The 17,588-nt window shown below is 32.4% G+C and overlaps 1 protein-coding gene across 1 annotated transcript; it reads left to right on the forward strand.

Moving 5' to 3' along the window:
* The first annotated feature begins 15,901 nt into the window (after positions 1-15,901).
* On the forward strand, positions 15,902-16,534 carry LOC112704154 (zinc finger protein 11-like). Its single transcript, XM_025755684.2, has one exon. It carries the CDS (start codon positions 15,902-15,904, stop codon positions 16,532-16,534), a length of 633 nt encoding a protein of 210 aa, XP_025611469.1.
* The last annotated feature ends 1,054 nt before the right edge of the window (positions 16,535-17,588 follow it).

The following is a 17,588-nucleotide window of genomic DNA, read 5'->3' on the forward strand; positions in this document are numbered from 1 at the left end:
TGAAATTCACTCTACTTTTCTCTCAATATTTGAAAATTGGGACTTGAACATGATCTTTTTTAAATGATAAAAGTTGTTAATCAGCTCTTTTTTTGTGAAAACGTTAAACAGCCCTTTAATTGTTAAAGAACACTTATTTTTATATAAACGGCAAAATTTAGAATATGTTACTTAAATTAGTTTTTTACTTGTATTTTTTTATATAGTAGAAGTATATAAGGAGTACTTAGTATATAAGAAGTAATAACTTAACAAATATTTTTTAAGGAATTTTTTATTCTTTTTGAAATGAGAACAACTTATTCTTCTCCCTCTCTTAATCTCTTCTAGTTTATCAAACCATCAACATCACAGCTTAAATAACTTAGGCCATGAATTTTTTTTTTCATGGTCCGGTGAGCATAAAAAGCAATCAAGTTAGAAATCTCGTCGCCAATTTTGGTATTTTCTTTCTTTTTCTAATTTTTCTTTCGACATTTTCTTTTTCCTTTTCTTACCTCTTCTTTCAAACTCATCCAATAGAGTTTGATGAGAGGCTATTTTACAAGATTCTCTCTTGTTGAATATAGCTATTCTGATCAACGAGTTGGAAGGAAAAAGATCTGGATCCCCATTATTCTGTGATTCATTGATTTCTCAACAATGGCAACCAGAGCAACGCAGTACAGATGGAAGTAAACGCACTAGCCAATCTCCTCCATCAACTCACTACTCTTCAGTTTCAGATTTCGTAGAACAACACAAGCCCAATTCAAGATCGATCAGTCAGAGACCTGGATCCGGGCATCTGGCCGACCCGGAGGATTACCGAGTCCAAGCCAGGAGGTGACCCGAACGTCACCTTCCTTTCGCGTGAACTCAGACAGCTGGCAGAAGCTTCCAGACACGCAGGCCTGGCCCCTAAGGGCCCACTCGAGGTACAGACAAGTACGAAGTATAAAAGGAGAGGGACTTACCCCTTCCCAAAAGTACGTCACTTACCCTAAACCTAATAGCCGCCTTTTGTAAGGACACTGACTTGAGCGTTGGAGTTCTTGCAGGTGGCCCCACCTCATCCACAACTCGCCAGACCGAGGAAGCCGACTCGCCGGAGATTGCTCAGATCCACCCCTCGACGACCCACGCATTCTCAACACCACACCCTCCGATCCGTTCAGGTCCGAGCCACCGAACAATAAGTAAATAAATGTGGCTAATCATATATTAGGTTCAAGTATATACAGAGAATATTCAATCAATGCTTAATCCTACATGCTCTAAGGATTAGAAGGCCTAAAAGCAAATGTAGATAAGAGAAATGTTGTTGCAGAGAGATGCTGTGTATGTAAGCCAAGAACTATTGTGCTGAATATTGATTACTTTATATGTACACATTACAGGGCTTGTAGTGAAGATTGTGCCCTTTACACATACCTTATATATATAGGTAGGTACACTCTTTTTAACTCAATTCATATATATATTACTGTAAAGTGTAAACTGTAAAGTGAAAGCTTTTTAACTCCTCACTCTTTTCCATTCATTTCATCTATTCCCCTACCAAACTCTAATTCATAAATGCACTTTGAAGTATTTTTCTAAAGGGGAGTGCGAGATAAACAATGAGTATTTTGAACAACATGAATAACCACCAATCAAATAAAATAAACTACATTTTCAAATTATCTAACTAAATTTTAATATTAAAATAACCATCCGTACAACTAGTGAAATGAACATCTGATATATGTATATCTATTGTTCACATTGTTTAGTATTTTCATTGTCTACATATACTTTTCCTTTTTTAAATTGATAATATTAATAAGGAATGAGTAACTAATTATGGTGCTGCTTGTATTTTTCTAGTTAACATTGTCTGAAGAATGCAAAATACTTGGACGATTGTGTCTAACAAAGTTAAAGTATCTCCTTGCATCCAGCTTCTGGAATTAGAATTTAGCTACTAGGGTGTGTTAGTAACTTTTCTCTCTTATCCACTTTAATATTTGTGAACTTAAAAATGCACCTTAGAATGAAAAGATAACTATAAAACTTGAACCGAATTTGTTAGTTCATAATAATTTGATAAATTTGATTAAATTGTCGAACGGTTATTAATTATTAATTTTGTACCAAGATAACAAGTTCCCCCAAAAAATGATGTTGTAACACAAATAATAAACCTATGCTCTCACACAAATTATAATTTGTGTCAGTGTGCAATTTGTTTAGATGCACTACTTGCTCTGTGCATGTGGTACTAGATCTTATCTGGGTCTCTATCTTCATGCTGCTAAGTTTGCTACCAATTATATTTGTGGGTCTAGTTGGCAATGTTATCCAACACAAATTTAAAAGGCTTACCTACTAGAATAATTTCTAAAAGAGCTTCCTAAAGCTACACAGAATCAAGTGTTCTAACGTGTGCACATTATGACAAAAGTGAATGAGGAATTATGCTGGATTAAGGCATTAACTACTCACTATTAGTATCTTCAAATTCATTATTAGGTGTGTGCGGTAACATATCAACTAGTCATTTCAATTTAAAGGCTCAGCAAGAAGATTAACCAGGACAAAACCTCCTGATTCATTACAATAAATTATGAAACTATAAATTCCATTCCTAATACTAATAAATAGTAATGCACGATGGTTGAAGTTGGCTTTGAAAAAGGTTCAATAACAGTAACAGAAAGTAGGAGAAGGACCAAAGTAGGAGGAGCGACGATGGCAACAAAGAGAAGGAGCAATGGCAGCACGGCACGCAGCGAAGCGACGGCGGCGCGAGCAAGAATAGCAACAGTGGCGCAAACGTGGGGAGCGACAGCAGCAGAGCGCGATGACGGCGCGAGCAAGAGGAGCAACGGCGGAGCAACCGTGACGGATTGATAATGGCAACAGAGAAAGACGGTTGAAAATGGTGTGAATTTGGGAGGTTAGTCATGAAATGGAGAACTTGGGGGAAGTGGACGCGGGGTTAGTGATGAAAATGGTGTGAATTTGGGGTTTAGTGATGAAATGGTGTTTCTAAACTTTGGAGCGGGAACTAGACGCAGGACTTTGTTTAATAATAAAAATCGACCACAAATCCGTCGATTTTAATTTAAAAAAAGCAACATCTTAAACGTCTATTTTATATATTAAATCTATACCACTTATTTAATTTTAGAAAGTAATCTAGACCGTTTAAAATTATCGACGGTAAACATTGTCGATAATTTAACTAATAAAATAGACACCATATTCGTCGATTTTAAAATAAAAGTATTTTCAACTCCTAGTTCGTCAACAATGTGACGATAATAAAAAGAGAGTTAATGCATCATAAAAAATCGACGGCCAGGCTGTCGATTTTATTATTTTATATTAATTTTTTTTAAAATATCGAGAGCAACCTGTCGAGAAATATCAACATGAGAGATAGCCGTCAATTTTTTTCGTCGAAAAATACGCTTTTTCTTGTAGTGAATTTTAATGGTTTAATTACTCTATTGGTTCTTATAGTTTTATCAAATTTTTATTTAGGTCCCTATACTTTTTTTCCTTTCAATTGGGTCCCTACACTACTTTAATAATTTTGTAGTTAAGTCCTTCTTAGTGTAAAAAATATTAGAATTAATTGAATATTTCTTTGCAAATTGAAGGTATTTATAATTAAAAACTTAATTAAATCTTTGACCGCATGTATTTTGCTAAAAATATTATGTTAATTTTAAAATTTTTAACATAAAAATGACGTAATTACAAAATTGAAAATAGTGTAGGAATCCACATATATATATATAAACCTAATAAAAAATTTAGTAAAACTATATAAACCAACAAAATAATCAAACCAATTCTAATTTAATTCAAATTCGGTGTATCAAATTTGGTTCAATTACCTTAATAAAATAATTTTTAAAAATAAAGTATAAAGAAACTAAATTCCAAGTATTTCCTGTATCTTGCTATAATGCTATTCCAATTAACAAATCAAGAGATTAATCACAATGCACTAAAATCCCAGTAACTTAAAACTCAACTTTATTGAAGTTACTTACTTACCCCGCTGGCAATGATAACACCAGTGACAACTGGAACAAGTGTGAGATATGTGAGCCAGGCCTCCCTCATAAACGCCATTAAGTAAGCAAAAATGACAGTAAAGAAAGGTGTTGTGTCACTAATTGCTTAGTTAAATGACACAAGAAGGTACCTCAACGACACGTTTTTAAATACAATGGAGACACACAAAACAAGGTTTAAAGCAGAGATATTGAAGAGCTGAATAATTATTAGCAAAAAAATTAATAAATCAACAAGAACAATGACAATAACGACAATAATCATTAATAAATCAACAAGAACCACAATAACAATAACTATGAGAATTAAATAATTATTAGCAAAAAATTTAAGTTGTCAAGAATAATAACAGCAAATAAATTCATTAATTACAAAAATTGAACATCTATGCAACAACAATATAATAATTAACAAAAAAAATCAACAACAAAGAGAACAACTAACAAAGATTGAAGAAAAACAATTAACGACGAGATGCTAAAGAACTGAATTGAGTAACAGAATCACACACTATACGTGAATGCCAGAAGGAATGGAGCTGGAGGCGAGCATGTATAAAAGCGATAGCAACGAGAGTCAGAAGATGACGACAAGGCAATGGCAGAGCTCATAGAGTGGCAAATAGAGGAACTCGTAGCTTCAACCTCTGGGAGAGGAATGGGATGCACTGTCGGAGAGGGCAAAAAAGAGTTAGGGTTTTTTATTAAAAAATGAAAACAAGATAAAATAGGGGGAGGAATGAGAGCAACCTACCTAGACGACGGAGGAGAGACACAACTCCGGCGACTGAGGAGTGGCAGTGGTAGTTCTTCCAACGGTGGCAGAGACAGATAGAGCAACTCCATTTGAGACAACAAAACACGATACATGCGACTTGATGCAGACTTTGGAGAAGAATAAAGGTGGGCAGCGCTGATGAAGGATGGCCGGAGGGGCTGCCAGAAGTAATTGCAGGGGAGAGAGAAGAAAGAGGAGAATGGCAGAGAGATAAGAGTATTCTCGAAAGTGAGGGGAAAGGGTCGTGCCTTTTTAATTTAGATAAAGTTTGCCGTTGGATTTATCGGCGGATAAATCCGACGGTAATACATTGCGTATGACCAGAACACAGTATTCCATTAATTGAGCTTTACCGCTGGATTTAATGATCGCGTCGATTTTTCTTTTTTTTTCTTCCAAATATTACCGACGGATTTACCGTTGGAAAATCTAATCCGACAGTAACTTGTTTACCCGACGAATTTATTGTCATATTTACTGACAACTTTACTGTAACGTTCAACGCTAATTCTAACAGTAAATCCGATGGTATTCAACGTTTTTTTTATAGTGAAAAAATTAAATAAACCTAATTTGTTACACAATTATAAAACCTCATGCATAAAATTATAAACAAACTGCAACCTTAATTCTAAACATTCTGCCTTAATTTGGTGTCACTAAACTTACAAATCAATCCTATATGTTTCTGTCACTTACTTATGCATACAAAACCTCCTTATTTTACTAGGGTTGTTGAATGAAAGAATAAATTTCAGCTGTAATACATGACAAGGTCATCTATGATTCATTAAAGGTTTACGTAATTTTCAAGGCCCAAGAAACAAAAATTAATATTTACTACCACATAAAACCCAAACCACTTTAGTCACTTACTATTAAGTAGATCAGAATTTAATATAGTTTAATTATACCTTTTAATTATCTGCCTACTCATAGGAATAATAGCGACTTATGTATCTACTGGCACTGAAGAAATTGTCGCCTTGAGTTCATGTTTGAATTTGACTTAGACAAAAAACTTATTTTTATGATGGAATGGTACGTATGTTTTTATAGGTATAGAAGAAATTTATCTTCTACATATTGTACACTGGAATAATAGTCATTCACTAGAGTTGAAAAAAAAAAAAAAAAGAGAACGAACATTATGCCCTAGTTCTGGTAGTAGTAGAATCCCTAAGAAAACTAATCCAATCAAATATTATACATGTAAAGAGTAAAGTAGTTCGAATCATAGCTTATTATTTTGAAGCTAAAAATAGTTTAAATCAATTTTTCTTTTCTTTTCTTTTCTTTCGGTTTGGATTCCTTCAAAGTAATGATTTTAAGCTGTGATTTACAGTGGCAGCCCCCACCAAATCAAATCACCCTGCAGACTTTTTATATTTAACCGAACCAGGCATTGAATACTTCCATTTTAATTTGTTTATGACACACACATTTAGTATCATCCTACCTAAACCTTAGCTTGTTTCATTGATGGAAACAGCATCAATAATAATGTCAAAAGGCTTTTCAACCTGCCATCAATTAACAAGTCAAATTCCCATAGATAACTGAACCATTCAAGGTTAGTTCAATTTGATGGATAAGACTGCAATCAAGTTGCACACATCAATGTTCATATTATATTTGCCAACTCACACAGGTCCATATGCATATATCAACCTTGAGGCTTTATCATTTGTCTTTTTTGTCAAACACAAATATGGTAATAGTTCGTTGGTATTAACCATTATAATTCTTACTATTGCTTGTATTTAATTATTAGTACATATACTATCATAAATTAAAGGTAAATATATCTAATATAAAAATCTATTTACTTATTGTATATTAGCAACGGTATTTATTTTCGTTGGTATAATATAATAATATAATTTTAGAAATCTTACATTACAAACACAAATATTGTAAGAGTTTAATTTTAATATATCAACCATATAAAAAATATTTTATACAATTATTTAATTATATTCATTCTTTTAGATGATTATACACGTAGTTAATATAAAATAATTATTTTTATTGATGTATGTAATATTACATAATTAAATTTACATGTAAATTATTTTACATTGACGTACAATATATTAAAATTAAATTCATGTTTTAAGATTTTTTAGTTTTATATTGTATCACTATAATAATCAAATCTGAATTTTATTATTTGAATAAAGAGAGATATATAGATGGTGCTTTTGATAGCAGCTATAGGGAATTAATTAGGGATATGATGGTGATAGATATGAGTGGCAGAGACGGCACCTCCATGCAGTTGTGGTAGTGACTGCCATTTGGGATGCATAACCTATAAAAATGGAACACCAAGTTTGGCATTATTATATAGTAGTATTCAAGAAGCATCTCATTGGCCTTGAGTCTTATAGTGAATCTAGGGTTTCATGTAGGAAGGATCTTTTGCGTACCTTTCTTTCTCTACTTCACATTGCATTATTCTTATTATTATTGTCAACACACAGTGGCAATCAAGTTCCTAAGGAACCATGCATATTTACAATATTTAATTTGTTTGTTGTTTGGTTCCTGTTCAGTCAGAAGAATGTTGCCCTCAATGGAAGTCATGTGGAGTTATTGTTGTTGTTCTTTGTCGTCTAACCAAATTATATATGTCAACGTAGGAACAAATACTTGAAAGTTTGGTGATTTTTTTAGTTTGATAGGTTTAAAATATCTGTTGGATTCATCTTTTTTGACAGTTTGAGGTTCAATTAAGCAGGGGCGGAGCTAGGTGGTGGGAAAGGGGGGCGATGGCCTCCCCTAATTTTAATTTTTTACATGTAAATTATATGTAAATTTCAGTTTAGCCCCCTTAAAATTTTATTTTAGTCTTAATTTATTGTATAAATATTTTTGACCCCCTCTAATATTTTATCTAACTCCGCCTCTGCAATTAAGTGAATTCGACCTATTTTAAAATTCCTAATCCCAAATACAATCTATTTATAATAAGAATAGCAAAAGTTGAATATTATATATTTTCTTTATAAAAATTCTAATATCATATTATAAAATTAGAATTTTTTTTAAATAAATAAAATAAATATTATAATTATTGATATATGCATTTTGTAGACAATTTATATTTTTTCACATTAAGTCTTATCTCGTTTACGGTGTAAACGAGATTAACGAGATAAGGCACGCACTTATTTTCATATATCACGTTTATAAACGCGTTATGACACTTGTCTTATCTTATTTACAGTGTAAATGAAATATGTCCGTATGCTTTTTTAGGGGAAAAAAATTTGTTGAATCTACTTCTATTCTTATTCTATTGAGCCTTGAATGTGTTTATGTATGTATTTGATTTTTGATTTTTGTTTGATTCTTAATTTATTAATAGTGAGATACAAGAGAGTTTTATGAGTAACATGCTTTATGCTTGTAAAGCATGATTAACAAGACCAGGGCATACCTTAAAAATGATTTTTTGAGGTTCCTAGAATGTGTCATACTTTGCATACAAGATGGTACTTGCTCAAGTTTCGATGCAGAAAGCTTTTAAATTGGGCATCAAATTTTTCTGTTTTAGTTTAGCTTCTTAGTTTTGTGAATTGTGTGTTGCTGAGGAAGACGAAGTAAGATCAAGTTAGAGGTTGATGACATTAAAATATTTCACTCTGATTTTTCATTTTTAACTCTCTCTTTTGTGGTAGGTGAATCAGTTCTACTATATGGATATTTCGATTATCAAGTTTGATTTTTGTAGTTATTATTAATGCCACAAGAGTTTGATAACCTAAAGGGTGCTTGGTGTTTATGAATTTATAAGTTTATAATTTAAGACTTTTTTGATATTAAGTTTCCTTCTAGATTTTGAAGTTTTATTAGTTTCAACCAATAATGTATTTTTTTTTTTTTTGCCTACGGTATCTTCCAACCCGACAGGTCAAAAACTAATTCGTTACGAATTTGAACTCCATTTAAGGGTCTACCGCTGGCCAATGAGTTACTGCATGCACAAAGGGGGGATTCAAATCCCCAATACTTGCTTAAGCGGACAAGTGAGATGACCACTCGACCAACCCAAGTTCTTAGACCTTCAAAGATTACAAAATCAATGAAAAAAACAAAAAAATAAGATAATAAAAAGAAGCCCAAAAGAAGTGGTCATCAAACGAAAAGAAAGAAAAAAATAATTATGCTCGCTAATATTCAGGGCTGAGGAATGCAGGGCTAGGGTTTAGAAAATGTCAACAATGTCAAAAAAATGGAAGAAAGAAGGGAAAAAGACATACCTGGATGAAAGAGGAAGGGTAGCATCGCAGCCAACAGAGGAAAGCAGCGACGACGGCGAATAACAGAGGCAGCAACTTGTAACACCCTAATATTCAAATCCTTATGCTTGAGTCATAAGTCAATGATAATAAGGTGGTACGACTCTCCAGGGGGATTTTCAATACATAGTTATAAGTATAATTGGAAGGAGTATTAATAGAAGGCTGAAAGAGTAAAAATAAAATCGCGAAGTTGTATCACTCATGTATCGACAGCTAAAAGATAAAGCGTGAACAGAGACGATATAAAGATAATTTCGTCGAGGAGAATAAGATGAAACAAAATATAGATACATAACATAAATAATTAGCTACTAGTTGCAACCCGCGAAGTTTAGGCCGGCTAGGGTACAGTATAAAAGCAGTTTAACAACCATATCTCCTAATCTCTCCCAAAAGATACACAAGGGCCTCTATAGGCAAGTTTTCAAAAGGATTATATATATAGCATGAGTTCAAAAAAAAATAAAAACGGAGAGAATCTAAGCAAAATGTAAATAAGAGATCTTAAAGGTCTTCGCCGCCTTTCAGACAAACCACCGCTCACTACTGAGCACCTGGACCTGCATCTGAAAAACAAGAGATATATACGGGATGAGAACCCTCAACCCATGGGTTTCCAGTACGGTAAAAGTACCAAATAAATACAATGTATTGTAATAAAAACTCACTAAGCATCCTAAACTTTCTTTCATCCAATATTCACCTTATATTCTTGCTAATCCATAAATAGACAATTGTCATAAGGGAATGCTAAATCTAATTCCACTTCCTCATGCTTCCCAACTTTCTCACTCTCCAACAAATCAGAATCAGAATCACAAACAAAACCATCACCAGCTATTCTGTCTCAGCAATTCTATATCAATACCTCATATCCTCACCTGGAGCAAGTGAAATCACTTCACTGCGTCTACCCAGGGAGCTCAAATTATCCCATTTTCTACTTGGAGCAAGTGAAATCACTTCACTGCGTCTATCCAGGGAACTCAAATTACCTCATTCAAAAATCATCATTTTAAATTAATCATATCATTATTCCATTTCAATAAGAACAACCCTCAACGTCAACCGACACCAGCATGAGGGACCTCTTAGTTGTATAAACACAAGCAATACAGACAAGTAATACACAACTAAAGTACAAGTAGAACAAGTAGCACATAATCAAGTAACATAGCATATATGATATAGCAATCCAAAACAAATAGGCAAACCCAAACAATTCAAACATATACAAATGATGAATGCCTGCCCTATCGCCGATGATATCATCTGTCAGTTACAAAGCCAACCCGACATGTTCTAGTCGCTAACCATTGAACAGTCCCTACGAGCGCGCATCCCCAAGCTCAAAAATCAAAATAAAATATCCATGGGGGAGAGCTCATCCGGAAAGGTATAAGTGTCCGGTCACATCTTACGACGCAGGGTCAACAGAATCTCGGATCTCAACCTGGAGCAAATGGAGCCGACCCACTGCATCTACCCAAGAAAATCCGAAACTCAGATAATTTCACAAATCTCAAATCATCCTCGACTAGGAGCAAGTGGGGCTAACCACTGCATCTACCCTAGGAGTTCAGACCAAACGCGGAGCAAGCAGAATCACTCTACTATATCTACCCAGGCAGGTATATCTCACCATGTCTCGGGGCAAGCGGAATTACTCTATTGCATCTACCCAGGCAGGTATACCTCACCACATCCTGGAGCAAGCGAAATTACTACACTGCATCTACCCAGGCAAGGGTTTCACAATCTGAATCATATTTCATATCAATCTCATAATCGTTATCCTCTTCATTAACAATCTCATAGTCATCATCATTCTATGTATCAGTCTCATAATCATCATTATTCTCATTAACAATTTCATCATCAATGTCACTCCTTCTAACAATTTCATAATCATCATTATTTTCACGACTCATCATTAATTCCCTTTTATTTCATCCACAGAACTTGCCAAGCTTAAGTTGTCTTCTAAACTCATAACAAAATTTCTCCTTTATTTCCTTTACACTTCTCTCCCTTGATTTAATACCCTAAATATGGTAAAAGGGTCTTAACTAAGTGCTACAGAAAGTTGCAAGCTTGTCGAAAAAGTAAAACAGTTAAAAATAAGGTTTTCTTTGAAAAACAGGGCAGTGTGTGTGCTCACGCACAGAAAGATTTTCAAGAAGTGTGTGTACGCATAAAGGTGTGCGTACGCACAGAAGGTAAATGTTTTCATTTTAAGCGCGCGCACAGATGCATGCAACTGCCCTGGACAAAATGCCATTCCTGTTGTGTGCGTGCGCACGAGGCTGTGCGTACGCACAGCTTGCAAGTTTCGTAGGTTGTGCGTGCACACAGGGCGTGCTAGCGCTCCCAAAAGCAGCCATATCCCCGTGTGTGCGTGCGCACAGGGCTATGCGTTCGCACACAAACCAAAAATCATAAAATTCTGCAACATCACAGAATTTACATTTTGACACCAAACGTTAAACGGTCATAACTTTCTCTACAAAAATTCATTTTCTACAAACTTTATATCAATTTAAATCTCTCAAAGCCATCTTTAATTTAAAATAAGTCTCATTCAATTTTAAGTTTTAAGGCTCAAGTTATGATCCGTCAAAGTTGGCCTAAACCTCATTTTTTCCAAAAACCGACAAATCTCAATTTTCAAAACATACTATTTTCAAACCTCTTCTAGTCCAACCAAAACTTTACCAATTCAACCTAAACCACATTCCAACTTCATTATTTAATCCACCACACATCAATTCTCTCTTTTCATCAATCTTAGCTCAATAATTCAATTTAAACAACACACAAGCTTTCAAGTTCAATAATCAACAAAACCTCATACTCAAACACTTATATAGCACTATCATTCATTCAATCACCAATCATCAACTATATACTTACCGTCCTTACCTTTTCCGGCCTCCGGCCCAAAATTCACGGCCTCCGGCCCAAATTCACAATCCAATACATATTTCACAAACCATTAATTATTATCCAATTTTATCAAATTCCTCAACACACCAAACATACAATTTCACACAATTCTCAACTCAATCATTAATTTATATAACACATCAACTATGCATATTAATACCAACCATTTATATAATCCAAGCCTAATCCTAGAAGCATCAAGCTTAAGAATTCTCATCACACCACACGGTACTTAAATAAAACTTAAATCGTACCTCTTGTAGTCATAATCATTTGATCCTTCCTTATAAATTTTTACCAAGCACTAGCTTTAAACTCCACCAAGAGTTCCGCAAGCCAAATTCAAGTTCCCAAAAGCACCAAAATCTCACCCAACAACTCTAACACAACCAATATCATACATACATCAACCTAGGGCTCACTAAATATCATAAATTACAAGGGTTAGTGATTCCTTACCTCAACCCACTGAAATTTGTGATGAATATCACCCATGGTTCATATTAAAGCACCCCTAAACAACCAAAATCATAAAATCACTAAACATCCATAGCCAAACACATTTTCAGAGGGAAAAATCAAAACTGGGAAGAGAAGAAAAAAATACTTACCACAATACCTAGATAGAATCAAAGAGGACGAGAAAAGTGAGTCGTGGCCGTAAATGGCTTGTCGATTGGACCTCCGTAGCTCAAGTTATGGTGGTTTGAAGATCAAAAAGAGTTAGGGTTTTGATTTCCCTTTTCTCTCTTCTCTCTCACCGTCGAACAAAAGAATGGGGAAAAATGATGCTGAAATGGCTTAATAAGGCTATATATATATTGGGCCTTGGTCCCACTTAGACCCGGTTTACTTGGTTTAGCACATTGGTCTAATTTTGGACTAAAATCTTTAAGATTAGAGTTTTAAATCGTATTTTAAATATTTCTAACTCCCCAAAATATAATTTCTCATTTCCTAACCTGATTCACTTATACTTAATTTATTCAACTGTAATACCGGACAGATCTCAGCCGGTACTGCTGGTCAAATTTCCAATGCGCATTTTTACGCAGAAAACTATGTTTTCCGACTCAGAAAAATCCACTGAATCCAAATATCATATTTAAATCCTCAAAATCCGATTGCTAAATTTTCTAATCATATTTGCTCATATTTAATTTATTATTTAATTAATTACAGTTTGATCAGATTTTACATCCTACCCACCTAACAGAAATTTTCGTCCTCGAGAATTCGCTATCAAACCTTCATATGAGATCTCTCATATTCAACCTACCTCTTACCATTCTTCAACATCAATTCTAACACCCTGTTCCCGATTTCAGCTTAAGCCATATTTATCTGTTATACTCTTAGCTTCTTATATATTTCTTCTAATAACTAACCAAATGTTATGTTCGTCTCACCCTTCATATAAAATTTTCTAAGTTAAAACTACTGATTGATATCATAACTTAAGATTTCTACACTCTTCAAGTTCTTTCAGAATTTCGGCAGAACTTTTCCTATAAATTTGGGTTTACCGCCCTTTACAGTTTTTCTAAAATCAATCTCAGCACACTATAAGTATAAATTGTATTGATTTATGTGTATAAATTCTAGTAAAATATAAGTGTAAATTATATATTTTTTGTGTGTAAAATTCTTATAAATAAAAATACAAATTATTGTTAGTCAAATATATATATATATATATGATAATATTCCATATAATTACTTTATTTAAGAGTGGATGAAAGAAAGGGTTTCTTTTCCTCCCAAAAGTAGTTATTTACTCAATAAAATTGTTGGATGAAGGAGATGTTGATAATGCTAATTTTGCATTTAACTTTGTTGACGCTTACCATGAACTAGCCATTTGTAGAATATTTTTGTGTTTCTTTTTCAAATATTTTAATGAGAATAAATTAACGGGACACATTACTATAAAAAATTGTTTTATATAAATTATATTTTTATAGATAAAAACAGGTACATGTGTAGTGTCAACAATATCACTCATATTCTTAGATAATAATTTTTATAATTTAAAATGAATTTTAATCTTTTTTTTTGTAAGAATTTACATTTTCACACTATAATTGACCTTAATAAATAATTTTTAAATTTAAGTCCTAAGTTTTTTATGAAATCTTGTTATATTAACTAGGATGAGAACACTACTTATATATTAGCAAAAACACACATATGTCCTGGTGCAGGCACACTCACTCACAGCTCATTAATTAACTCCGCCCTCTTCCTCTTGTTTTATTGATTCTATGATGATGAGATATAGAGAAAACTAAAAGAAAAGAAAAGGGATTATTATTGATATAATAATAATAATGAATGGGTGTGCTTGTGTGTTGTGATCTTTACCGAGAAGGAAAATGAATGTGAAAGAGTATGTCATGGAAAGACAGGTAACTTGACCAGTGACAGAAATATGGCATAAAGGTGTTGTAACCCTTCCTTTAGGCCGAGGTTCCATTTTTGGCAACCACTGACCAACACAACACACACTATGCTACTCTTCACTCTCCTCACCCCTTAACCCCACCCCATTCTCCTTCTTTGCTTTCCAATTTTTTATATTATTCTACTCTTTTTTCATCACTACATACATACTACTTATATATGTCTCATATATATACTAACTCAAATATATCATCATCTATCTACTCTTTTTACAATTTTGTAAAAACATGGTAAAATTGTTTTTATGTGAAATTATTAGTTAAGAATTATTAAATAATTTTATATGTTTGACTAAATTATTATTTTACAATTTTTAACTATCAATTTTATATTAAAATAATTACATATGAATCTCCACCAACTTATTACTATAATATTAGATATGTATATCTTATTTAAAATACTTTACATCTTAAATAGTTATTTTCGTAGTTTTGAGAATCAGACCAAACTGATTAGATTAATCAAGTTAAATAAAAATTGGCTATTAAATCGATTTGATTTAGGGTAAGAATTGATTGTCAATGAACCAATTAAAATTTTAAAAATTCAATCAAATTAGTTTGCTTTTTGAACAATTAATCAATTTAAATTGATAATAAAACATAAAAATATTATCTTAATAAATATCTTTTATATATAAATATATTATTTTATTGTACTTTAATTTAGTTGAAGTTTAAACTACTTTATTGCTTCGATGACTTATTTTTTGTCGCAACCTTGGTCATTTTACATAAATTTCAAACATATAATTATATATAGATTACTGGTTATGATTAATATATTTAATAAGAAACATAATTACTTAAAGAGAGAAATGTTAAGTAATCAACACATTTTTTGTATGTTTTTGTTTGGAATTTTGCTAGATAAATAATGACTTTTGTGAATAATATTAATAATGGGCTTTAAAATTGGCCCAATAAAGTAAAAATACATTACACCCCTAAATTATTCACCTAAATCTTAATATTAGGATAATCATCTGCACACCTAATAAATTAAACGTCTGATATATCTATTATTCACATTGTTTAGTATTTTCATTGTCTACTTATACTTTTTCTTTTGTTTTACATTTAAAATAATACTAATCAAACTCTACTTTTTTTTATACTAAATAATAGAAATATTTACTTAAAATAAATTGATATTGTCCATAGTTATATATAGCAGCAGAGAGAGAGAGAGGGTAGTATTGTGTCTTTTTACTTTGTTTGTGTCTAAGTGGTCATTCACAACACAACTTTTGAGGGATACACAAAAACTTTTTCAATTCTCTATCTCTTCTCTTTTGAGATATCATTGCAACTTGCAACCTCTTTCTAAATAATCCAAAACACCAGACCATGAATAATAGGTTCAACAACAAGAATCATCCAATAATAAAAGATCCATCATCATCATCATCATCAAGAAGCTATGCCAACGGTGAAGACTACATGATGATGAGTGGTTTTCCATGGCCACCAAGATCATACTCATGCAGCTTCTGTAGAAAAGAGTTCAAGTCAGCACAAGCACTTGGCGGACACATGAATGTTCATAGAAGAGATAGAGCAAGGTTGAGGCATCAATCACCACCTCCATTATCAACTAATCTTCATCATCAAGTTCCTAATCTCAACCTTAATCTTAACCCTATTATTATTACTACTACTACTACTACTACTAGTACCTCTAACCCTAACTTGTCATCATACAAAAAACCTTCCACTACTACATTGCCCTTGTTTCTTATGGATGGTGTTTTACTTAGCCCTTTGAGCACAAAACCCAACAACATTCTGGATCAAGTTGAAGGATATGATGGTAATTTCGCAAGAAGAGAAGATGAAGAAGGGTGCAAGATCTTGAAGAAAGGTGAGATTCTGAGAGTGGATTTGGAGATAGGGTTGCCTATTCCTTCTACTACTACTACTACTACTAAAAAAGTTGATTATGATTTGGATCTTGAGCTTCGTTTGGGTACTTGCTCTTAATTATTATTGCAAGGTTTAATTAAGTGGTATGTAGAATGAAGATGAATTGGAGTTATATTCATTATTAGCTATTTTAATTATTATTATTATTATTATCAGGGAAAATCATATAATATTTAATTTACCGTCTTAATTAACTTGCTAGATTCCATATATATGTTTGACGGATTATTGATTATTATTTGTTACTAAATTAATTAAGCTTCCATTACTTTATGCTTTTTTTTTCCAACTTCGTTCTTTTAGTGGCTATTGTGTGTTGTAAACGTGTAATGAACGGTCTTTATTGGCACTAAATTTTCTACAAAACAAGAATAGTTTAATTAGTCGAATGATTAACCATGTGAAAATTATTAGCACATTTCCACATCATGCATGTTATGTCATTATCTATAGCTAGTCATTGTGGAATCATTTTGTTCTCTAATTGATGATGTTAAGAAATTAAAGCAAAGATTTTATCATCAAAGCCAATAATGAGAATGGCATTTCAATAATTATTAATAAAATATATACAGTCTATTGTTCATGAGTTCTTGAAAGTGTAGATATTTTATAAAAATTAAATTGAATGTTACGGTTATTAAGTATAATACCAATAGTTTGACATTTAAAATTGTATTTCAAGAAGTTGTGTCATTTCTTTAATTTAAATATTATAAGACACAATAGTATAAATAAATATAATGGTTTAAACTTAGCATTTTGGCACATGATGCTTTGTGCTTATTAATCATATATGTGCATTGGTTGCTTCTTCATTCTATAAATATATGTCCAAAATCATGAGAAAAGTGAATTATTCATTCTCTACAAATTGTCTCATATTTCATAAAAAATTTTAATTGTTAAGTTCTATATAGAAAAGAATTTTTTGATAATTGCTATTTAAATAACTCGTTGGTTTCAGTATATACTATGAGAATATTATCATTAAACTTATAATAATTAAGTGTGAGGGAGATTATCTCTAAAAATAAGATAATGATTTAATAGTGCCTCAAAATTATAATAAATTAAATTTTGTTATCTTCTCATCATAACTTACCTAACA

Source organism: Arachis hypogaea, chromosome 7 (assembly GCF_003086295.3).
Source record: "Arachis hypogaea cultivar Tifrunner chromosome 7, arahy.Tifrunner.gnm2.J5K5, whole genome shotgun sequence".
Classification (NCBI taxonomy): Eukaryota; Viridiplantae; Streptophyta; class Magnoliopsida; order Fabales; family Fabaceae; genus Arachis; species Arachis hypogaea.

What these genes read in the sequence shown, in the direction of transcription:
- LOC112704154 (XM_025755684.2), top strand. Translation starts at nt 15,902, where the DNA reads ATGAATAATAGGTTCAACAACAAGAATCATCCAATAATAAAAGATCCA.